Raw genomic sequence first — 25,041 nt, 5'->3', positions numbered from 1 at the left:
ATCGGCATGCGAAGTGCCGGCTCCATCGGCATGCGAAGTGCCGGCGTCATCATCACGCGGCCGTCGACGTCGAGCGTACGCCCGTCCAAATGAGCGAGACCTGTCCTCACGGCCTGCGAACTCGTCGACGTGAGTCTTATGGAACACCTGCGCTATGCTCTTCTTGATCCTGCTGAGGAGACCTAACGCCACCTGATCCTGAATCTCAGTCACGTGCGCATCAATATCAGCATCAATGCTATCTAAAACACGGACCTGCGTGGTAAACAATTTATTAAGTATCAACTCAATAAAAAATATTATAATTTAGCTTAGAAACTTACGTAATCTCTCTCGTTCATCCCACTAGGGATGTAACTATCTGTCGGTGGGCGTGGCATATGTCCAGCTAAAGGCTGTGGGTCACGCGTGATCCATCTACGTGTGATACCCCAATACCAACGTATATACGTGGTATAGTCAACAGCTGTGGGCCTCGTATCCTGTATGCAATCCCACCTCTGAACCCACCTGTCTATGTAGGCCGCACGGACTACGGCCCAGTCAGTCCGGTGCGATGTAGGGCGCCGCCGACGATTGATCTGCTCGACAGGATCTGGAATATGCTGAGAGAGTGTAAACTGCCGTAGCACACGGTCCGGTACATGCATCTCTACGATCTCCCAACAGATCAATGGAACTCTGGCTCTCCACAAGTCGGGACTATCTCGGCAGATAAGTGCAAGAGAATGCATATCCAGCTCCGGCGGTGTATAGGGTCTCCACTTGAACTGAAATAAAATAAAACATTTATCAGTATCATACAGAAAAACTATAATATTCATACTTCTTGAGTTTTATATTTACATGTTCGTGCTGGAGGCCATCAAGCTCATTTCGGTAAAACTGACGGTGACGCGTCACTGATTTGTACTGAGCGTATCGCACGTTATACCTATATGCAGAATAGCGAATATATAAGTACAAATATTCAGGTTACGAATGAAATATGTGTGTGTACAATTATACCTGTATGCCAACGGATACTGCCCCTCTAAGTCACGGTGCATAAGTAAAGTGGGTCGTCCAATATGAATGCGCTCCCATGACCAAATCTGTATCAACGTACAGCATCCCTTGAATTCTTTATTCTGCATCAGAGATACTCTACTCAATTCTCGATACAAATATGCCAACACCGCACTGCCCCCACGATAGTGCGCCGCATACACCAAAATCCTCCAGCAGTGGCAGCCATCGTGCATGTACGAGAGTCTTGCTGGCATCAGGAAATAGTACGCACCCTATCATGTGCAATATGTATGCACGTGCATGAAACTGGAGCGTCTCATCAGAGACATCCTCTGGTATGTCGCCCTGAAATGTCTGACGAAGCCACGATAGCTTCATCGCACCACTCCTCAAGTCGGGAACCTGTCCAAGTAGCCGGCCACATACCTCCGGCCAACTATGATCGTCGGTGCCCGTAACTACCGGTCCATCAATCCGGAGCCCAAGTATGACGGCCACGTCCTGTAAAGTGATCGTGCACTCCCCTATATGCATGTGAAAGGTGTTGGTCTCTGGCCTCCACCTCTCAATCAAAGCAGTGATAAGCGGCCAATCAAGCCTGATATAACGAATCGTCGAACACGGTCGAAAACCGGCCTGAGCGATCAAAGCTAGTACCCTCTCATCCTCTATGACCCATGCCGAATGACTATAGGAATGCTCGATCGTCGTGTACTCTGGTACGGGCTGCACATAAAACGAGAATCAGTTTTAAGTATATTCATTAAAAAATTACATTTATCGAAGAAATATATATCTAATTTATTCGTATTACCTCTCCCGAACCAATATGGTCTGAACAATGACTCGCCTGAAGGTACAAAACGTCGGGATTCTCCGGTCCCGGATCCATAATGAATAGACCTGTGATTAAAATATGAGCATATATACAGAGTACAATGAACACAGTATCATACATAGCATATTACAAATAACGAGTATCATACGTTTCAAAGATAACAACTACGAATGACATACATGATCTGACATAGTGCAAAACGCTACATAATACAAATGCATGGGTGAAATGAACAGAGTTGCATACAGAACATATTACAAATAACGAGTATCATACGCTTCAAAGATAACAACTACGAATGACATAGTGCAAAACGCTACATAATACAAATCAACGCCTAATATACAGGGCCCAAATGCCCAAAATACACCGGTGAACCGCCGTTCTCCGCCATCAACGGGGTCCGAAGATACTTCGTAGACAGTCCCCGGATTTTCTCTTTTGAGTGCTTCAAGATAATGAGGTAAGATCTCATACGATTTATCCCAATCCCCGAATATTTTTATCATCGCCTTCCTCCTAGCATTCCAACACTTGTGATATGATACATCCAAGTTGGTGGCTTTATGCACTAAAAGACGGATATCTTTCGGCCTTAGATCAAGATCCTCCCTCAGATGCGGTAAAATCAATCGATATATAAAAGAAGAGGACGCATTCTTGTTATTCATCTCTAATCGAGGATTGCTACAAGTGTGGAGTCCATTGTATGCCGTGATTTTGAATTGCCCACCTACTCTTGAACCCGAGCGTGAATTAAGCTTCCACGGACACCTCGCATTGCCGTCGTGGTGTCCACTATTATCTTCGACATCGTCATCTTTGCGATAGAAACAAACCACATTATAGCTTGTAGTATTATTTTTGGTTGGCCTGAACTTCACATTTTTTGCAATGGAATACGTGCGAATAGCATGGATCAATTTATCCTTACTCTCGTAAAGATCTCCCTTGATGAATGAGAAGTCCTCGGCCTGTGTATCAACACCGCTATTAGTGCCAATAGGAACACTTTCCATCGCGGAGTTATCAATCCATTCATCTCCTTGAAGTTCATCGGGCGGCGGATCCTCTAAACCGACATACTCATTATTAACATAAGCCCCGTCGATGTGTTGGTTTTCCCCGTCATCACGATCTATCAAGGTCATGCTATTAATTTGTAATCCCTCCTCTTCATCATCATTCTCGGATTCAACACTTGCATTATCTTCTTGAATTCCCGTGTTAGTATCGAAAGCATTCGAAGTGCCCACGAACGAAGGACCGCTCATGTATTGTGATTGTGTCCAACATTCATCTTGTTGAGGAGATAAAAAGCCTACAGAATCAACTTCAGGATCCTCCAACATGCGGGAATACATTCCTTCGTAGTTCAACGATTTGCCCAAATCTCTCTGATGTTTTTCAATGAACAATTCGACCGAACGCTTCTCGTCGTGTAAGACATGAATGAGACCCATATCGTAGTCACTTGATATTTGAATGCCACTTGTTCTGTTCTCCACAACAGGATAATTGCAAACCACACTGAGGTGATACTCACGTGAGTTAGTTAATGTAAGTTTGTGTAATTCATTAACCAAATCATCGAAAGTACACGATTTTGTTATGAACAACGGTCTCGTCGTGCCTCCTTCATAAACGGGCATATTATTCTCGAGGTAATTAATCTTCCCATCATAAGAACAGAGAATTACAATTCGATCATTCATCGTTACCTCTGAAGAGTGAAAAATTCAATATCAATATTACACGAAAAGCCAAATAAATATTGATTGTTACTAATTTTTACATTTAGGTAGTAACTCTAATTTCCACATTAATTGATAATTTCACCTCTAAATACGCAAAATTATTTAATTCTGAGTATCCGGCTGTGTATGAAGCTGCGGAGTTTTAGCAACTAGTGCCTGTATTGGCATGCCGCGTGCTCCCCTGAGCACGCCATTGAAGCTCTCAGACGCGTTCGTAGTCATCATACAGAACCGTCGACCGCCATCCTCACATAAAGCCCACTTATCAACATTGTTTGGACCCAAACTAGTTTCGATCCAATCATGTGCGGCTCGTGAAGTGAACTTGATCCTCTCTCGTATTTGTTCATAAACATATTTTTCTGTTGCACAACCGGCTTGCCAAAGTAAGTCTTGAACCTGAGCGTTTCCATACTTCTTCTTGAAGTTGTCTCTAATATGTCGCAAACAATAGCGATGTGCATGTGGTGACGGGAAATGTTGTTGGAGTGCTCTTGGAATTCCTTTCATCCTATCGGATATGAATGTAATCTGCCGCGTTCCCACAGGGATATGATATCTAATGCATGCAAAAAACCAAGCCCAATTCTCTGTATTTTCAACATCAACCACTGCGAATGCTAAAGGAAACAACCCGCCATCCGCGTCAACTCCGGTTGCAACAAGCAAAACGCCTTTGTATTTACCATATAAGTGAGTTCCATCAATGCTAAGAAGAGGACGGCAATATCGAAACCCCTCAATACATGGCCCAAATGCCCAAAATACACCGGTGAACCGCCGGTCTCCGCCATCAACGGGGTCCAAAGATACTTCGTAGACAGTCCCCGGATTTTCTCTTTTGACTGCTTCAAGATAATGAGGTAAAATCTCATACGAATTATCCCAATCCCCGAATATTTTTATCATCGCCTTCCTCCTAGCATTCCAACACTTGTGATATGATACATCCAAGTTGGTGGCTTTATGCACTAAAAGACGGATATCTTTCGGCCTTAGATCAAGATCCTCCCTCAGATGCGGTAAAATCAATCGATATATAAAAGAAGAGGACGCATTCTTGTTATTCATCTCTAATCGAGGATTGCTACAAGTGTGGAGTCCATTGTATGCCGTGATTTTGAATTGCCCACCTACTCTTGAACCCGAGCGTGAATTAAGCTTCCACGGACACCTCGCATTGCCGTCGTGGTGTCCACTATTATCTTCGACATCGTCATCTTTGCGATAGAAACAAACCACATTATAGCTTGTAGTATTATTTTTGGTTGGCCTGAACTTCACATTTTTTGCAATGGAATACGTGCGAATAGCATGGATCAATTTCTCCTTACTCTCGTAAAGATCTCCCTTCATGAATGAGAAGTCCTCGGCCTGTGTATCAACACCGCTATTAGTGCCAATAGGAACACTTTCCATCGCGGAGTTATCAATCCATTCATCTCCTTGAAGTTCATCGGGCGGCGGATCCTCTAAGCCGACATACTCATTATTAACATAACATCCGTCAATGTGTTGGTTTTCCCCGTCATCACGATCTATCAAGGTCATGCTATTAATTTGTAATCCCTCCTCTTCATCATCATTCTCGGATTCAACACTTGCATTATCTTCTTGAATTCCCGTGTTAGTATCGAAAGCATTCGAAGTGCCCACGAACGAAGGACCGCTCATGTATTGTGATTGTGTCCAACATTCATCTTGTTGAGGAGATAAAAAGCCTACAGAATCAACTTCAGGATCCTCCAACATGCGGGAATACATTCCTTCGTAGTTCAACGATTTGCCCAAATCTCTCTGATGTTTTTCAATGAACAATTCGACCGAACGCTTCTCGTCGTGTAAGACATGAATGAGACCCATATCGTAGTCCGAAGATATTTGAATGCCACTTGTTCTGTTCCCCACAACAGGATAATTGCAAACCACACTGAGGTGATACTCACGTGAGTTAGTTAATGTAAGTTTGTGTAATTCATTAACCAACTCATCGAAAGTACACGATTTTGTTATGAACAACGGTCTCGTCGTTCCTCCTTCATATACGGGCATATTATTCTCGAGGTAATTAATCTTCCCATCATAAGAACATAGAATTACAATTCGATCGTTCATCGTTACCTCTGAAGAGTGAAAAATTCAATATTAATATTACACGAAAAGCCAAATAAATATTGATTGTTACTAATTTTTACATTTAGGTAGTAAGTCTAATTTCCACATTAATTGATAATTTCACAAAATTCGTAAATAATTCAAAATTAAATTCTAAAATCTAATTTAAATCATACATATGTAAAATCTAAAATCTAATTTTTCTTCACAAAATCTAAATAATTCACAATTAAATTCTAAACTCTAAATACAATAATTTTCGAAATTATTGATAATTTCCCCTCTAATTTCACAAAATTATTGATAAATTACACACTAATTCTTCACAAATTTCACAAAAATTATTGATAATTTCCCCATTGATAATTTTCCCTCTATTTTTCACATTTATTGATAATTTTCCCTCTAATTTTCACATTTATTGATAATTTTCCCTCTAATTTTCACATTTATTGATAATTTTCCCTCTAATTTTCACATTTCTTCATAAAATTCATAAACAATTCATAATTAAATTTTAAAATCTAGATTCTTACATGTAATCACAATCAAATAGTGGGAGTATACAACAATTACACGCGCTTAAATAGGTGGCAGCAAACTCCACGGGAGTTCAACTCCCGTGGAGTTGCAGTGCCAATTTTCCAGAGATCGATTCTCTGGAAAACTGGCACTGCAACTTCACGGGAGTTGAACTCCCGTGAAGTTGCAGTCACAATTTGCCAGAGACTCGATTCTCTGGAATTGCTGACTGTAACTCCACGGGAGTTCAACTCCCGTGGAGTTTTAAGCAGAAATTACGCTTCACGGGAGTTGAACTCCCGTGAAGTTTAATTTCTCCATAAACTTCACGGGAGTTGAACTCCCGTGATGTTTCGGAGATTTTTTTACAAAAACCGACCTGTTTTCAGCGCTGGGCTGAAAACAGGTCGGTTTTTGCAATTATTATGAAAAGGGGTCAGTTTTTGCAATTAAATGTGTAAAACGGTTGGTTTTGAAAATTTGTCCTGACTATAATGGATGGCTTTTGACCGATTGACGAACCTAGACAAATTGAACGCCCATGCTTTGTGTAATGGACCCTACATTATGTACGGCCCAAATTATTACGACTTTGTTGATACAGCATAAATATTCCAAACGTGGAACCTAATGAGGCAGGGGAAAAACATTTAAAATATTGGGCAATTTTAAATAGCTTTATAAACATGTCATATATACCCAACATTTGAGAAAGAAATTGGAAAAAAAAGATAGGGATTGAAGTAGAACCAACTTTAGGTTACCATCATGCGACAATGAATTATTTATTGTTAATTGTTAGCATGATAAAGTTGATGGTGACCTAATGTGTGCAGTTATCCCTACATATATATGGTGTTTTCCTGTGCTCTTCTGTTCGTATGCCCATGTTTATGAGTATATACAATCATTGTTTTGATGTCCATTAGACGTCTCTTGTTCTTTAAATAACTTTTTTTAAAAGATATTAGTCCCTTAATCATAATTATTTTGATATTAATTCCTAACATTGCCCTAATGAGTTGATATTAGTCATTCTGCTAGGTTTACCATTCAAAACCCTAAATCATGGTTGGGTTAACACTGGCCATGAGTGGAGAATTACCTTCATTACCCCTCACACACTCTCTCCTCCTCCTCTATTACCTTCATCTCCTCCACCATCGTCTCTCCTTTGCCGGTATATCCATCACCGCCTCCTCTATCTCCACCACTACAATCTTCACCTCCACCATCTCCACCATCGCCAGTATTCTCACCTCCTCTACCACCATGATGACCGCCACCATCACAGGAGGAAGAGGGCAGAGAAGGGGCGGCAACGATGGTAGAGTAGGTCAGAGGGGAAGTGGAAGGATATGAGTATAATCGTCCATTCAAGAAAAAAAATAAAAGAAAACAGAATATTCTCCACTCATTTCAACACCAACTAGAGGGACTAATATCAATATATTAAGGTAATTTTGGAGGACTAATACAAAATATAAAAAGAAGAAAAAAAAATAATCCAAGACTATCATAGTGATGCACAAAGATACGACTCAAAACCACTCTGGATATAAGAGCAGATTTGGCAACTTTGGATTATAATCCAATGGCTTATAAATCCACAAATAGATTATAAGCCAAGTGGATTATAACTCAAAGCATGTGATAAATTTGGATTATAATCCATTTTCAATAGTCGAGTGTTTGACAAATGAGTGGTTTATAATCCAGAAATAGATTATAACTCAAAAGTGTTCAGTAAATTTAGTATATTATAATCCATTTTTAATTGTAGAGTGTTTAGCAAATGCATGGCTTATAAGCCATTATTATTGTCAAAACGACCGAAAAATATTTAATGTGATTGGACTAAGATAACGAGGCTTGAAATTTTCTAGAATGATGATATATTTATGTTTTGGCCCTCATTTTTCGTTCTATATTGTTGTTTTCATTTGCTAGCTTCATTAAGTGAAATATCCTCTCACTTGGGAAAATAATAATAATAATAATAATAATAATACTCTTACATTTGGAAAAACTTGTAGAAATTTTCTGACATTTGGAAAAATGAACCGAATATCCTCGAAGTTGGAAATTTTCAGTATAAACCTAATAAATCACCTGTTTTCTAGGACACTAAATGCAACAAAAGGCAATAATCTATCACTTACATCTAGATTCCACTAATAAGTGAGGCCAGTGACCAAATTGAAACTTTTACAATGAGTGAGAAAAGCAAGCTATAGGAAATGAGAGGCACTAGAGACACACTCTCCACCACACCTCCAACCATACCTCCCCTCCTGCTACAGTGCACCAGGGCCCACTTGAGATATAAATTTTAAGAGCTTTGCTACGGGAACCCAAAATATGGGACCAATAAAAGGGACAAGTGAGGTGTCCCCTTCTTATTGGATAATGAGTTGATCATCATTAATGATGGCCAACTCATTATCCAATAGGAGGGGGACACCTCATTTATCCCCTCTATTGGTCTCATATTTTGGGTCCTTGAGGAATTTTTCAAATTTTAAATCTCAAATGAACCCCGGTGCACTGTAACAAGAGGGAAGGTGTGGTTAGAGGTGTGGTGAAGAATGTGCCTCTATCATTTCTCATAGGAAATTTCTTTGACTACCTTATTCTCAAAGAAATTGTTTCTTGACAAATAACCTCCAGAGAATAAACTGGGCTAAAAAAATTCACCCAGAGGGCCCATCTACAACCCATCTACAACAATAGAACTACTATAGGTCCATCCGCAATTAACCCTTTATAAATCGCTAGGCTTTGATTGTCAAATTGAATGCAATATTAATAATAAAAGAGATTGAATCCATAGTTTTGTATTTCATTATATATACTGCAAAAACAGTTCTAAGAGTATATCCTTCTTTTTATTAGTTCTTTTGCTTTCTTTTTTTTGCTTATCTGATGATATTATATACAAAAATAGAGCATCCAGAACCGGTTTAAGAAACAATCACAAGGATGCCACAAGCCATAGATTAAAAAGGGAAGAAGCAGCAGTCAGAAACCAAGACAAGAAAGCCATTGCTGCAGATAACTGATATCTTCCACAGAACTTAGGAGGGCAATAAGGTCCATCAATATGAACAAGGAGATCAACGACGCTCACACTTGCACAAGCTGCCGCTAACGATAATATTGCTAAAACCTGAAAAAAAAAAAGAAAAAAAAAAGAAAAGAAAAAAAGAAAGCTGATGAGTATGTTTAGGAACTGTGAACGTAGCATATATTTATAAAATGTATAAAATGTAGATTGAAACATACCAAATCTCCTATAACCACAATTGTGAGTACACTCGGTAAGCGAAGTTGGCATCTTGTGGAAATTGAGTACGCATCTACCATAGCTAGTGTAGCACTCCATGGAATCAACAAACCCATGATTGTGACTAGAAAGCTGTCCAAGTAATATAAAACCAAACTCAAATAAATATAATTAAAGCATAGTTCAATCGAAAAGACCCTATTTATGAGTACATTGCGAGCCGAGTTTGTATTTGTACTGCTGTACATAATAAATCAAGAGACCTATGTTTGAGATATGTACTGTACGTTTTCTAAACAGAATTTTGCGGGGATGGATCATCTGGCATGTGTACATTTTGGCATTTCACAAAACTGCACAATGATTTAAACTGACTCGTCATATTTCTGGCTAAATAGCACTTGAATGCCTTATAGTTTCCTCTTCCTTGTATTTATATACCCTGACTTGTTTTTGGCAACAGTTATGTACCCTGAAGTTTCTAAAAGTTGCACTTTAATACCTTATTGTCTCCATCATTTGAGGAAGAAGACATATTTTTTCTCATTGTTCAACTTGAACAAGTAACAAAGGAATGCTTCACCTTTTTTTTGGGAAGTTGCACTAATAGGAGCTCACTCCTTTGTCCCTTCGACCCCACGACCGAAATGAGGGTTGTTGTTGAAGAGCTTTCATTGACTTTGGTTTGAAGGGAGCTCCTAGTAGAAGTTGTTAATTTCTCTAGGGTGATATGAACCCAGTGAAGAAAAAATAAACCCTGATTTAGGATTTTGAACCTTGTTGGTGATATGAACCCTTCAGACCATGAGAAAATCCCCGCCAAAGGAGTTTGATGGATTTAAGCAAAAGCAAAGCTCCAATAAATAAAGCTAATAGAGATGTTAAGCAACCTGAGAGAAGAGAGACGATGAACTGATGAAGAACCTTGGATAGCAAGAAAATCAAGTAAATAGCCAAAACTGGAGGAAAATCGAGCCCTTGAAATGTTGGTGAAGGGTCTCTACTTATAGGTTGAAAACCCTTCTTGATGCAAGGCTAGGTTGATGTGGACCTAGGGTTCGCGCACCTCTAGGCTGCCAGCTTGCAATGTAAATCGTACTGGCAGTCAAATTGTACGGTACTTTTTAACAGAAACTGCAGTTCACGTGAGACAATTAACCTTGCATCACCATATGATGGTGCCTTTTTACAGCTCGGCATCATCAATTGTGGGCGTTTTATCTCTTTTGCACTGAATTCATATTATCTGTTGCAGGACTGACTACTAGTGGCCGTTAGTGGGCATATGACATGAGGATAAGCAGGCTAGCGTGATGATGTTAAGCTCCTGTCATCACACACTTAGCCATTTTGAGCGGACTTCACGGTGATTCTCATTTCTTGACTCAGGACTTTATAGACTTGTATCCTTAGTAAATTCTGGACTCACATGGCTTTGATGAACTCATTGGTCATGTTGAATGACCATTCTACCCTTAGGGCCCACGTAACATTTGAGCGAATCGATCAACGGTTTGTCATTTTTACTGTCTACAGTTATGCACACTTGAGAATTTTGCCTAGAATTTTTCACGTGACACTCACAAGCATATCTTAGAACTTTTTTGCCTTTAATGTTTGTTGAATTTAGTGTTAAACCATCATAATTCTATTTTAAAATATAACTGGAATATGTTTAAAATAGAGTTATTGTATCTTCAACAGTAAATTCAACAAACTTTGAGGGCTAAAAAGTTTTAAAATTAGCTTATGAATGTCACATGGAAAAATTCGGAGCAAAATTCTCATGTTTGCATAACATAAGGCATTAAGTTGCAACTTTTAGAAACTTCAGGGCATATAAGTGCTGCTAAAAATGAGCGAGGTTATATAAGTGCAAGGTAAAGGAAACTATACGGGATGTTAAGTGCTAATTAGCCTTGAATTTATTGTTTAACTCTAATGTTAGTAACATGGAAGAAAATTAAAGGACTTTATAAAGTTTGAAATGTATGGAATGCAACAAATAGCTACATAAATTCAAAGAAAAGTATGCCAGCTCGTGCATGAAAAGGATATAGCAGTTCTGGTGTGCAAATAACTAAGGGTTAGAAAGATAATCAATGGGGAAATGCCATGTGTCTCGGAGATCGTCCACTGTGGACTAGTGACTTGGAACATATTAATAGCTAGCTTAAAGAAAAGCCAGTGAGCTCAGGACAAAGAGCAAGGTTTTAAATGTCGGTTATCGGGGATTTATCAGACGGTCAAAATCCTTATCGGATAGCGGAAATCGGGGATATATCGGGGATAAGTAGTATTTATCGGAGTAATATACTAGCAAATAATAAACAAACATAAGCTTGAAAAAAAATATAATGTTAGTCAAAATGGAATAATAAACAAGCAAATAATAAGATAACATCAAGAATGAAAAACCATCTACGCATCTACATAATTATTGTTTAATCATGAGATTTATAAACTAACTTACTAAGTTGATATTTAGTAGTTATGAGCCATTATCAATATCCATAAACAAACATTAGCTAATTACCAATCAACCAAGTTCCAAAAGCAACAAATATCTCATAATTTGTAAACATTCAAAGAGCAAATTCAAAAAAAGTAAAAGCTCTCAAATCCTACTTATCGGCCGATAAAGCCGATATTTAGAGCCTACTTATCGGCCGATAAGTGTCTTTATCGCCGATAACTCGCCGATAAACTTCAAAAAACGATAACCGATTAAAAATCCTACTTATCCTAGCGGAAAGCTCCCAAATCCGATAACTCGGTGATAATATCGGATTATCGGCCGATATTTAAAACCATGACAAAGAGCTTGCGGAAGGCGATGAATATTGACCACCGAACTTAGAGTTTGGTCATCTTAACTCAGCTCGACAGTATGTCATCATGTTTCGTTAGGGTTTCCCCTAGTTGCGTGACAGGTTATCCGCACTTTTTATCGAAACACCGCATCATGTAGTGAGACGTAAGTTATAAAGGAAGGCAATAAAATACCCAAACTATCCCCTACATGTTATCTCAATGGCTCAGAGCGCCCCACACGATGCGAAGCATTCTGATAGTATATGCACTCCCACCATATCTTTTTCGCAAATCAGGGAGATTCGGTTACTATGTAACCACCTCGACCAATAGGAGGTTGATATGTGCAAATTTCTCCTATTCCTAATTTACCCTAGTGTGAACCCATAAATAGTGTCTGAAAGTGAGATAAAAGATTTTAACTCTAAGCTGGGATTAATCTTGTTGTCATTGTTGTTTAAACCACTTGATGGATACCAATTTGACTGTCGAAAGGCCTACCATGGAAATCATCCCTAACGCTTAAATATATGTTGTGCATTTAGGACAAGTTTGAAGAAGATTGTGCCCCAACTCTGTCAAGAAGATTGTCAAAGGCCCCTCTCATTATCTTCCATGTATTAAGGTCATCCATTGATCTTTTGCGCATCAACAAAGTTCACATACTGAACAAATGAAATACTTGGACTATTAGGGGCTGTTTGGTTCAACAAAGTTTTTAGCATTTGAGGTGGATTTCAAATTCTTGGAGCAAAAATGTCTCATTTTCATTTATGGGATTCTATATAGTGTTTGTTTCAAAAAAAAATGGCATTAAGTATCCATAAAATGAAAAAATAGGAACTTTTGGGATTTGCCAAATCCTACAATTTGGAGAGTTTTTGTCAAATGCTAAAATTTTGAAGTTTGGCATTACATGTCCATATATTTTGTACTTTTATATATTTTAGAGTTTGAATCAAATAATAAATTTTAATTTTTAGAATTTCCTCTAATCAAGTTGAACCAAACATAAGATCAGGAATTTCAAAATATGTCAAAAACACATGGATTTGAAATTCTTGATGAGATTCCAAATTTTATAATTTTAGAATTTGAACCAAACATCCCCTTAGATTGTTTTAGGACAAGAATAAGCTCTTCTTAATCATATAACTAAAGGGGTAGTTTAAGACCAAGAGTTTCTTATTTGTCAAGTTAAATGGATTGATTGAAGGTAAGATTTTTTTAACCATACCTATTTACATGTTTACTCATGTAAATTGTTAATAGATAGGTAATATTTATATTGTTACACGTATATATTATTAATATCACGTAAATCACCTGATGATTATTTAGCAATTATTAAATGTGAAATTTGGAGGACTCGAGTGAGATAGCTTGTGTGTTTTTCGCCTCCACTTTATCTAATTTTTCATGTTATAGAAAAAGGATTAAGTAATATTTCTTTTCTTTCTTTTGTTGTACTTCAATCATTTTACATGTTTTTCTAACTTTCCTTTTACTCATTTTACATGGTAACAAAACATACTATATAGTATAGGGCAATTACATTTTACATGCACATTTTTGTGCTTCTTTATGCTTGTGTGTGCATGCGCATGGATGTGCACGTGCACTTGTGTGTGTACAGATGTGATGAAGGTGATAGAACATGTGAGTGGGTGTTCAAATGTGTGTGTGGGCATGCGCTTATGCTGATTTCTAAACAAGCATCTCCATATCTTAAAATGTACATGTACTGGCTATCCTTCCACTAGATGATAGGAAAAAACTTTATTTTCATCTAAAAGATAGCTTTAAACAACCTCTGTTCTACTCAAGTAATAGTCCATGAAATAGGTATAATCTGCACCCTCTAAATTATCTCTCTTTTGCAAATATTCTCCACCAAAAAATAGTCCTGCAAATAGGTCTTTTCATATTCTAAAATCTTTCCTACTTACATTGTCCTAATTACTTTTCTGTGCCAAATAAGCCTGAAGGTAATAACAACAGCAAAATCCTTGTCTGTACTTTTCAGCGACACTAGTTCTGTTTCTTCACTTGTATGTTGGGGCTGCCCTTAGTTACCTTAACAATAATATATCCGTTCTTACTGCCTAAATCCATATTAGTCCCTGTACCTTCCTCTAGTCCTAATTGCTCCAACAACTTTGATTCTATCACCTCAAAAATGTTGAACTTATGGATCCTCATTGTACTTGCACAGTACAAAAAAAATATATTGACCTAGGAAAACCAATGTTTTTTCCTGGGTTTTTTTTTTTTTTTTTTTTTTGGGGGGGGGGGGGGGGGGGGGTCTAGGCTATTCAAGTTTTTCAGAGTTTAAAAACTTCTTCAACCGGTCTAAGCATCAGGCCTAACTCTTAACCTTCATTATCATACACTAAATCATTTTGTCAATATGTGAGCGAGATCCTTAAGCACTTCTAACCGTGACCATGTGAAACTTGGAACTATGGATAGACCCTTTTGTTTGTTTGGTTAAGACTTTACTCATTTTCATCAAGACTAATGACCGCTGATAGGAGGTAAATGCCGATAGTTGTCATCCATGAAAACATCACAACTACCTCTTATGGAAGAAAAAAACATTCACATGAAGGACATGCTTTGGATGAAGTGGGTTCATGAAACTTATTTGAAAAGGCAATCTATACGGTCAGTTACTCTCAAACAAATTAATTATAGGATGTGGAAGCAGGTACTGAAAGCTAGAAATGAAGCTCCGCTCAAGTGGGGGTCTGTTGATGTTATCCTCTCTTTGTTTCAAGCATGGAAGTTTCTCATGCAAATCATGACATGGTCCTTACTCCACTGCTGATCCACGACATCATATGCTGTTTGGAGTTCACTAAATTTTCCTAAGCACTTTGTGATTGTTCGGTTAAAAATGTTGCAGAGGCCCCTTACCTTAGATAGATTCTGCTGGATTGGCTTGGCTAGTAATGATAAATGTGTGCTTTGTGAGTTGGATAATGAAAGTCACAATCATTTGTTCTTTGATTATTCAGACACTGCTAAGATATGGAACAATGTTATGTGTTGGTTGTCTTTTAATAGGAGAAGCTGTAACTGACTGCAGATAACTGCTTGGTTTGCTAAAAACCTGACAGGGAATTCATATAAGAAGAGAGCGAAGAAGCTTGCTCTATTGGCTACAGTTTATACCATATGGATGGAGCGAAACAGGAGGATGGATAGAGGAGTGATATGCTCTGCACAACAGGCTATTGGCAAGGTCAAAGATGCTGTGTTGTTGACTTTATTTGCATCATCCTGTTTCATTTGAGCATATAAGAAGAGAGCGAAGAAGCTTGCTCTATTGGCTACAGTTTATACCATATGGATGGAGCGAAACAAGAGGATGGATAGAGGAGTGATATGCTCTGCACAACAAGCTATTGGCAAGGTCAAAGCTGCTGTGCTGCTGTGTTGTTGAGTTTATTTGCATCATCCTGTTTCTTTTGAGCATAAATCATGAGTTGAAAACTTGTACTGTTGTAATGATTGTGTGATTGTAGTATCTGTGAGCTCTTTATAAACACAGGAGATGCCTGCAGTTATGTGATTGTACAAATGTTTTCAATAGTGAATGAATAAAATTGTTCATTTACCCAAAAAAAAAGGATTAAAGAAGAGTTCAGCATCCAAAAGGGAAATTCCATAATACTAAGGCCTGCACTTAAGGCGAACTTTTCTTTCTTCCTTAATCAGATCTTTATTATTAATCCTTTATAGCGGAAGATTGTTGGAGTTATGGTGTCTAACAATGTTACATTAAACGTTGGGCGTTTCTAGGCATCGGACTTGGCGCCCAGCGCTTAGTCGCCTAAGCGGTTTTTGGACGGTTTTTTCCTTTTTTCTTTTTTTTAATTGTGATACTTGAAGATAAATATATATATATACTCAATCAAAGATGCATAAATACTAAAATACCAACACTATTAACTAAATTGCTTGGTTTACCAATTACAATAGCTCTTTGTATGTTTATACTTCTCAACTCAAATTATAAGTTCATCTCAACAGTGAAAAACTCATTCTCAACTCAAATTACTGTTAAGTTTAAGTTAACAATAAACTTAAACTTAATTTTACTGTTAACTAAAATATTGTTAACTTAAGTTTATTGTTTACTTAAACTTAAGTTACCATTAACAAAAAACTTAATATTAACTTAAACTTAAATTTAAGTTTACTATTAACTTACCCTTCTTAAGTTTAAGTTGTTGTTAACTAACTTAAATAGATATTTAAGAAGTACTCATTACCTTGTTAGTAGTTACAGAGATCGGGGGAGCTCGGCAATATTACATAAGACGCTAGACAGACTAGGTGTTTGAGCGAGCGCCTAGCACCTAGACCCCAGAGCGTACACCTAGGCAGCGCCTAGACCCCTAGGCGTATGCCTAGACACCTAGGTGTTTGACTATTTTTAAATTATTTAATTATAATAATTGATGTATTAAATTCATATAAATTTTTAAAAAAAGATAGCAATCTTAGTTCCACAATAAATCATGCATACTTAGATACTAAATAGCCAAAATAATAATTAACAAGGCTAGAGCCTAAAATGTTTTCTTTTTTATTTTTAATTATAATAATTAATAGTGAATGTCAACGTTATAGAAAGCTTAGATGTCGGATTGGTGTCTAGGCGGATTTCTTTCTTCATTTAAGTGGTGGTCGATGAGGTTTTGTTGAAGGTCGGAGGAGGTAGTGGAGGTGTTCATATTTGGAGGTTAATGGAGTTTGTAGGACGTGTAGGTTACAACACATAAAATCACAACCAATGCCTACATGGTGCAATCCACGTAAGCAGACAATTGTCCCCTAAACGCTCGTAAAATCTAGGTGGACAGTCTAAATACCGTCTAGACGCTAGGTGCTAGTTAGGCGGTCTAGGTACCGCCTAGGTCTAGGCGTACGCCTAAGCGGACTAGGCGGAGGTTTTTTAAAACAGTGGTGTCTAATTGGACTGTGCACACTAACCCCCTGATTCGGTAATTAGGCAAAAACTAACCAACATAAAAAAAAAGTATATGTTATGCAGAAGGGTAAAATGGTGATGCTACATGTAGTTGTAACTTTATTGAAAAAGAAAGAAAGAAAGAGAGAAAGACCCTAGTGCTGCCCTGGACATAGCCAATTACTCGAACCATGTAAAAATTCATGTCTTCTAAGATTGCTTTTCTGTTCTTTCTTGTTCTCTCTCACACATGTAGGCAGATCTGATTTGATTCCTAACAGTACACTGTGGTATTGGCTAAGTTATAAAGGTCGAGTGCATCATGCATGACGCTAGAGAATAATTATCAAGACTGAATAGTATTAAGTATTGATCTTTGTGGCATAGATATAACATAGTTACAATGTGAAAAATAAATAAAACATGAGCTCTTCCAGGTGTGGCAATAGCTAGTTAACTAGGCCGAATGCTTTCTTATTTTCTAGAGTTTGGGGGGAAAATGCTCTCTTACTGACTTCTAACATTTAGGAAGCTGGCGATTAGAACTACGACTTTTGCTATAGAGTTCCAAATTGTACAATGATCCCCTACCAGTTCTATATAAAAAGATAAATGTTGTTATTGCACAATCATCATCACTAATTTTCAACAAAACATTTAACCAAGTGCCGTTTTGTGTATCCCATACCACTGTGGCATATAGGACCTGAAAACTATGATTTGTCTCGTGATCCTCCAAGAAGGGTCTACACAAAATGAAAATTTGAGGAGGGGTTTACAAGAAGAATGGCGATGAACAAAAGACTGATAATAGAAAGGAATCTGTATAATAATGAAAAAGATGCATTAATGCTGACAGTTGAACTAATCAAACTATTATTTACTTAGAAAAAGGAAATATAGATATGTTCATAAGTGGATGGACGTGAGAGTTTGAATAACAAAGAGAAGGAGGTGCAAAATTAACACTAAGACACATTAAAGATGTGCCAAGGATGCCTAGGTCAGTGATGAACTGTTAAGATGGGCAAGTACAAGAGAAGGATATAAATCCTAGGACACACAAAGAGCACCTATTCGCCCATGTTGAGTGATTGATGGATACTCTTTAATGTCTTAAGAGTACTTGTTTTAGCCGTAAAATATTAGGATTGCCAAGGGCACGGGAAAGGTTTTGAGGCCTAGAAGGGACACAAAAAAAGCCTGAAGGCCCTCTATAGAAAATCTTATGAAGTAGAAGATTGTGATATGCGTCTCAGTTAGAAAATCAGGAGGCGACACGTGCCTATGCAAAAAAGTTGAAGTTGGAGGTCACCAACTACCAACTTTAAGATTTGTGTTGGCATGCACAAATCAAAGCATCCTACTTGCCTGTATGATTTTTATCTAAGACGATGCACATTGTACACCCTTCACGTCTTAAGTATGGCTCCAATCACACACATGAAAAATATTGAAAGCTGTTAATATCTTGAATTAAGTACAATTAGGCTCTATTTATAGCAACACCCCATCACCATGAACAGAGTTTGAAAAATGAAAAACAAGAGATAGAAGGGATTAGAAATAAGCAAGTTCTACCAAACGGCATGCTCTATGAGCAACAAAATCTTTCTTTCCTTGTGCAATGAAAATCAGATTAACAGAATGGGTCTTGGTCAAGTAGATTTGTGTGTTTCTTTTGTACTTTTGTTCATATAACAAAGACTGTTTTACTAGATTTGTGTGTAGTTCTATATCTATAGGTTATGTGTCCTCAATTTCCGATTTATATTTGATCCATATCTATAGTGACTTATGAATTCATTTCATACATACATGCACACAAACAAAAATATATACTCAAGAAAACATATATGCTCAAAAACAAGGATTATGCAGACATCAATTGAGTTGTTATTGTCTATCAGCAGCATTGGTAAGGATAAGGTTCACAATTGACTGCAAACTGTCATATTCCGATAAGAGATAATGTTCAAGCATAATACTGAGCTCATAATATTGTTGATAAGCAAAGTGTCTAAAAGGCTAAAGGGCACAAACTACCTAGTACAAATTTGTCATATTTCGATAGCAGAGTGCAATGTGTGATCAATCGGATTCTTGATTAAGAAAGGTAAAGAAGAAGAATATAAACAATAATAACAAAACTTTGTGATATAATAACTTTAAAGTACATAAACTCAATGGGAATTATTTTCCCTTATCCAAGCCACTAAATCAAAGCTGATGGATCATGCGGCAAATTATTCTCATTGGGAATATATAGCACTGAAAAAGTTCAGTTTTACTCAGGAAGTAAATATCAAGAATCGAGAAAAGATTTCTCTTATTGATTGATTCAAGTAAAAAGAGGTTAATGCCTCGTATCTATACACATAGGCTGTCCGTAGAAATTCCTAAGAAAGTAAAGTAATAAGAAAAGCTCATAAGTATACTATAAGCATGTTTGGCAAATGGTAAAAGCAAATCATAATCCACAAAACTGGACACCCTTTTGGATGTTGGCAAGTGGATTATTTTGGACTATAATCCGCCAGAAAGAATACCCAATGTAATTTTTTAATGAATTATAATCGATGAAATTTGACCAAGAGACAATGATACTCCTCATAATTTCACAAAACCCCAGACCTCATTTAATAATTCACCACCGACCCATGTCGTCATTTTGACAACAATGATGTATCATAATCCATCCATTTGCCCAACACTCTAATATTGAAAATAAATTTTAATCCACCAAATTTACCAAACATTCTCAATTATAATCCACCTTGAGTTATAATCCATTTGTGGACTATGACCCAAGTGGACTATGACCCAAGTGGACTATCAAAGTTCTCAAACATACTCCCTATTTAACAGTACACTTCCCCAATTCTTATTGTGTTGAATGTCTAGCAGCGAAATGGACAAAGAGAAAGTTGAAAAATGGGGACAAGCTCATAAGCACTTGGTTCAATCAAATACACTAATGGAAATCATCAAAGGATCTGATCACCAACCACTTCATAGTCATCAACAACTGATGTGATGGCAACTTCAGCTAACTGTGCTTCAAACTTCTTTTTCTTCTTGAGTAAAAATATGTTTTTATAACACGGGAACTTTGGGGGAAAAAGTCATAAAGATAGGATTCCTAAAATATAAACAGAGAAATAATATGCACCGTACAACGATAAAAATGAGATTTTGTGACATGGGTTTTATCAACTGAACACCAAAAACCACAATTCATCCATCGAGATGAAATTTTAAGACATGGGTATTTCAAATCAATCCAAAATAACAAAGCCCATGAAATTAAAAAGAGATTTTTAGATTACCAGAAGGCTGTGTAGCCGTAGAATTCAACGCCGACGGACATGAACAGGAGAGAGGCAGAGGAGAATAGTGTCTGTCCCAGTCTCAGTGACAGGCTGGCAGTGGTCCCCATCGCTCCTGGCGTCTCATCCATCGACCTCCGGCGAGAATCGACGGCTGTGATTTCCTCCGTTGGCCTCTACATCTCTCGTGTTGCTAACCAATAACCTCCCCCTTTCTTATTGATTAAGTTTAGAGAGAGGTCAGAGGTTAATTTGTTGAGGGGGGAGGAAAAGGAAGAAGAGAGGTGGGGGGGGAGGCTTTTCGTTGTTGATTTGTCTGTTGCTTTTTTGTTTTTGTTTTTGTTTTTTTTCCTGGTTATCAAGGGAAGGAGACGTGGACTACTGCTTGAGAGTTCTTGGGGGCGGTTGAAGACGGACACGTGTAGGTTTGAGGAGTTGGGTGTATGGGTAAGTGGGTCCAATGGATGATGGGGTTTTAGCAAGGTTTTAAATATCGAATGTCACGTTCATATCGGAGGATTAAAATTCATGTCGGATAGCGAAAATTGGGGATATATCGTGGGACATGGACTAAATATCGGATTGCCATATCGGGTGGTGTGCATATGTATAATATCAATTCCTAAATGTAATCCAAGCATTCCTAAATTCAATATAAACATAATTTATAAATTCTAGAGGCGGCGTCGATGATGGATTCCGACGTCGCATGGAGGCAGTGCCGGCAACGAGACGTCGTAGGTAGGCAGTGTCGGGGTTCTTCTTGTTTCTCGTCTGCTCAGAATCCTTCGGATGAGTCACCGACCACCCTCTTCCTTTATCCCGACGACGGGGTACCCTGCCACCCTCGGGTTCGGTTGGGGTTTGGATTTTGGGGTGCAACGGGAGATGGATGACCGGGGTCCGAGATGGAGGTGAGGGAAGGGTGTCATCGTTCACGAAAGGAGTGATCGGTTTTTAAGTCCGTTGTAGTCCTAAATTTTCTCTTCTCTTTCTATCGGGTTCATAAGAAACCCTTAAACATGAGAACGGGTCAAACAGGTTTGGGTTTTTATCACTAAATCCAAACCCGATAAAAAAACAGATCTAAAAAAAGTCCATATCGACTGATTTTTCAAGGCTGAAAAATCGGTCGATATGCCCGATATGGCCCCGATATTTTCGATTTGGTCCTGAAAATCAACATATGATTTGAAAACGCCCATGTCGTGTCACTCAAGCCCTCAAGCCAACATTTCGGACATGTCTATCGTAAGTTCTATCGTAAGTTCGGTTATGGTTTTAACTGCTTCCTTCGTTCTTGGACCGGGTTTGGACAAATGAGAGCGAAGTGATGTTTGAACACTGAATGATTAGAATTAAAGGAGTGATCTCTTTATGATTTACATAATAATAATAATAGTTTTTTTTACTAAGTTTATTTAGCTTTTAGAATTTTGTTTGGGAAGAACATTGTTCATGCAATATCTCTTATTTGATCAATAACAAACTCCCATTTGGTATTAATAAGTTTGTGAGATGATATATTTCAGAAATAAACAGGTATGGATAAGTTGTGACTCAAAACGATGCAAAAATCAACATGAACGGTTGATTTTAGCCTTTAACCATTGATAATCACGAGGCAACATTAATGGTTCATAGGTCATCGATGGAGTACAGTCAACAATTTGTATTTTCTAGACACGAGAAATCATACCGTCAATGGACTATAGTAAACCATCAATGATCGCTTCAACCATCGATAAATTTCAGAAACCAAATTTTGTACAATTGATTGACTACAAGGAGCCATTGATGATCAACATCAACCGTCGATGGTCGGGTTTAACCATTGATTGTTTAATGCATTTTGGCAGATTTTTAGATCTAATCTTAGCCATTTGATCACATATTTGATCTCCTATTTTAACACTTATTAGATGATTATTTTCAATGCAATCAAGATCTATTTAAAGAGGGATTGGAGAAGAGATTAACAACAAGAAAGAGAAAGGAGTGCATAAGTTTAAGAGATCAAATTCTAGGGTTTGTGAGAGTTTGAGTAAGAATTTGATTCCCTAAGCTCATTCACCTTCTTCTCATCACGCTCAATATAGAGAGATTATTTTAGTGAGGAGGAGTGTCCTTTGTGTTCGATTGCAGCACTGTTTCTTCATGGATCTTCAACGTCATCGATTTGAAGGGTGATTTGTTAAAAGGGTTGTAAGATTTTTTTAATTATGCTTTAATTATTTTAGGGTTGAGCTTGTATTTCAAACTTGCAAGTTCATACTCAAGACAGGGTAATTGAGAGTTGGCATGCTCAAGCCAGGGTAATTGAGTGCGATTAGCTAGGCTAGATTTCTTCTGGTTGTTGTGAGAATTTGGGTATCTCAAATGGTTTTAGGTAGATTGTAGGGTCATGTTTGTAGAGCCTACTGAATCCAGCTGTGATTTAGAGATAACTTCGATCATAGTGAAGAATGCCCTTCGCGAGAAGGAAGAGTAAATATAGGATTTTGATCCGAACCACTATAAAATCTCGTGTATTTCTTTATAATTGGTTGCTTTTAGTTTTTCGTTTTTTATTTTCCCATGCATATCTTGTGTCTATACGAAAATTTTATAGTAATCCTATTCACTGCCTCTAGGCTTTTATCTCATTTCCAACAAGTGGTATCAAAGTCTTGTTACCCATCTTTAAATATTAAGGGTAGAGATATCAAGTCTTACCACCGTTTCAGCCTTTCCTAAAGGATAAGCCATCAACTGATCCCCACTTTTCGATGGCACTAATTACACATATTGGAAAGAATGTATGAATTTTTTTTTGTTGTCCACTAGTTTTGATGTTAGGAAAAGTGTAGAACATGAATGTAAGGAACCTACTACTAAGGCAGATGGTGTTACAATTGTTCTATCTAAGAATAAGTGGATTCTACAGGATAAACAAATTTACTCTTATAATTCAAAAGCCATGAATGCTTCATGAGAATTTCAAGATGAAGGCAAAGCTTGCAATGCTAGTAAGTAAATATGAGAATTTCAAGATATAGGCCTTAGAGATTGTATAGGAGATGTTCACATGATTTATTGATATCATGAACAAATTAAAAGCTTTGAGGAAGGAGTACGACAACAAGAAGCTATGTAGAAAAATACTCTATTCTCTATCATGAGATTGGGAACAAAAGGTAATGGCAATAGAAGAACTTTAGAATTTTTCTAAACTTACTCTTGATGATCTTGTAGGCACGCTCATTCTGAGGAGAAGTCATTAGCTTTACATGCAAAGAAAGAAAAATCCTGATCGAACACGAAGATGGATTCAGGCTCTAGTTCAGATGATGAAGATGATCAATCTACGGTTATTACAAAAGGGTTCAAGTCTTTTCTAAAATTAAAGAAAGGATAAAAGTATCTTCAGAAAAGACGAAATCAATCTACTAAATAGGTAAATGATAATTCTTTAAGTGGATATGAAACCGATCCTATTTGTTTTCATTGCAGGAAACCAAGTCATTACAAAAATCAATGTCCCTTGAACCGAAAAGAAAAGACGAAGGAGGGCAAGAGTCTTAAAGTTATAACCCGGAATATATCATATGAGGATGAGTCTGATGCTGATATAAGTGAAGATGACAAATAAGAGAAGAAGTGTCTAATTGGAAAAGACGCTTTGTTTTCAGATTCAGATCAGAGTAACTCAAGTTATTCTGATGTTGAGTATTTGGATGAAGAGGTATATCCTCTTATGATCAAATATTAATACATTTGGAAAATATAGCTCATGAATTATAAAAAACTAAAAAGAAGAATACAAATTTAAAGAAAGAAAATAAAATTCTGTCAAATTTTTTTGAATTTTCCTCTTCAAATTTGAATTATGTTGATTCAACCTCTCTTGAGTGCATGCAATGTTCTTACAAAATCAAATTTCTTGTTTATCTAAGCAACTCAAAAATATTCAATATGAAAAAGAGAAATTAGTTGCTAAGATAAATGAGTTATTTTGTGATTTTTCATCTAAAAAATTTAAGTTTGAAACTTGATGCATAACAATTATTTTCGAAAACGAACAACTAAAGTCCAAACTTAGTGATTTGGAAAAAACCGTGAAGAAATTTTCATTACATTCAAAAAGTCTTAACATGGTTCTTTCAAATCAAGGATATGCGAAAGCTAAAACTGGACTTGGTTATTCATATTCTGAAAAATATAAAAAGTTTCAACCTTCTTTTGTAAAGAGTAATAATCTTAGTTGTTTTGATCCAATTCTCAATGGATCTTATCAGTCTATATACTCATTATGTAGAAAACTGGTCATGTTTCTATGAACTATTGTATGAGATATAGAATTAAAACAATCATATAGATTTGGATTCCGAAAGGCCTTATTACTAACC

The 25,041-nt window shown here is 37.2% G+C and overlaps 3 protein-coding genes across 3 annotated transcripts in view; all 3 read right to left on the bottom strand.

The window, feature by feature from the left end:
- LOC109847758 (serine/threonine-protein phosphatase 7 long form homolog) overlaps positions 1–707 on the bottom strand; it is a 2,522-nt gene extending 1,815 nt beyond the window's left edge. Inside the window, exons 1-2 of the mRNA XM_020416990.1 lie at positions 324–707; positions 7–255 (exon numbers count right to left, since the gene is read on the bottom strand). Coding sequence (XP_020272579.1) covers positions 7–255; positions 324–650 — 576 coding nt within the window. The 5' untranslated portion in view covers positions 651–707. The remainder of the gene's footprint in view (positions 1–6; positions 256–323) is intronic.
- Positions 3,709–5,721, bottom strand: LOC109847757. Its single transcript, XM_020416989.1, has one exon. It carries the CDS (start codon positions 5,719–5,721, stop codon positions 3,709–3,711), a length of 2,013 nt encoding a protein of 670 aa, XP_020272578.1.
- LOC109850641 (CASP-like protein 5C1) lies at positions 9,061–20,994 on the bottom strand. Its single transcript, XM_020420694.1, has 3 exons — positions 20,654–20,994; positions 9,529–9,661; positions 9,061–9,412 (listed from the first exon to the last, which is right to left on the bottom strand). Exons 1-3 carry the CDS (start codon positions 20,782–20,784, stop codon positions 9,218–9,220), a joined length of 459 nt encoding a protein of 152 aa, XP_020276283.1. The 5' UTR covers positions 20,785–20,994; the 3' UTR covers positions 9,061–9,217.

This window comes from Asparagus officinalis, chromosome 7 (genome assembly GCF_001876935.1).
Source record: "Asparagus officinalis chromosome 7, Aspof.V1, whole genome shotgun sequence".
NCBI lineage: Eukaryota > Viridiplantae > Streptophyta > Magnoliopsida > Asparagales > Asparagaceae > Asparagus > Asparagus officinalis.
Note: the sequence above shows the minus strand (reverse complement) of the source record. Positions and strands in the feature narration are given on the sequence as shown.

Excerpts from the sequence above, each read along its gene's own strand:
- LOC109850641 (XM_020420694.1), bottom strand. The coding sequence starts at position 20,784 with ATGGATGAGACGCCAGGAGCGATGGGGACCACTGCCAGCCTGTCACTG. Across the intron at positions 9,662-20,653 it reads TACGGCTACACAGCCTTCTG|CTTTCTAGTCACAATCATGG; the intron begins GTAATCTAAAAA and ends TTACTTGGACAG. Across the intron at positions 9,413-9,528 it reads TTGTGGTTATAGGAGATTTG|GTTTTAGCAATATTATCGTT; the intron begins GTATGTTTCAAT and ends TTTTTTTTTCAG.
- LOC109847757 (XM_020416989.1), bottom strand. The coding sequence starts at position 5,721 with ATGAACGATCGAATTGTAATTCTATGTTCTTATGATGGGAAGATTAAT.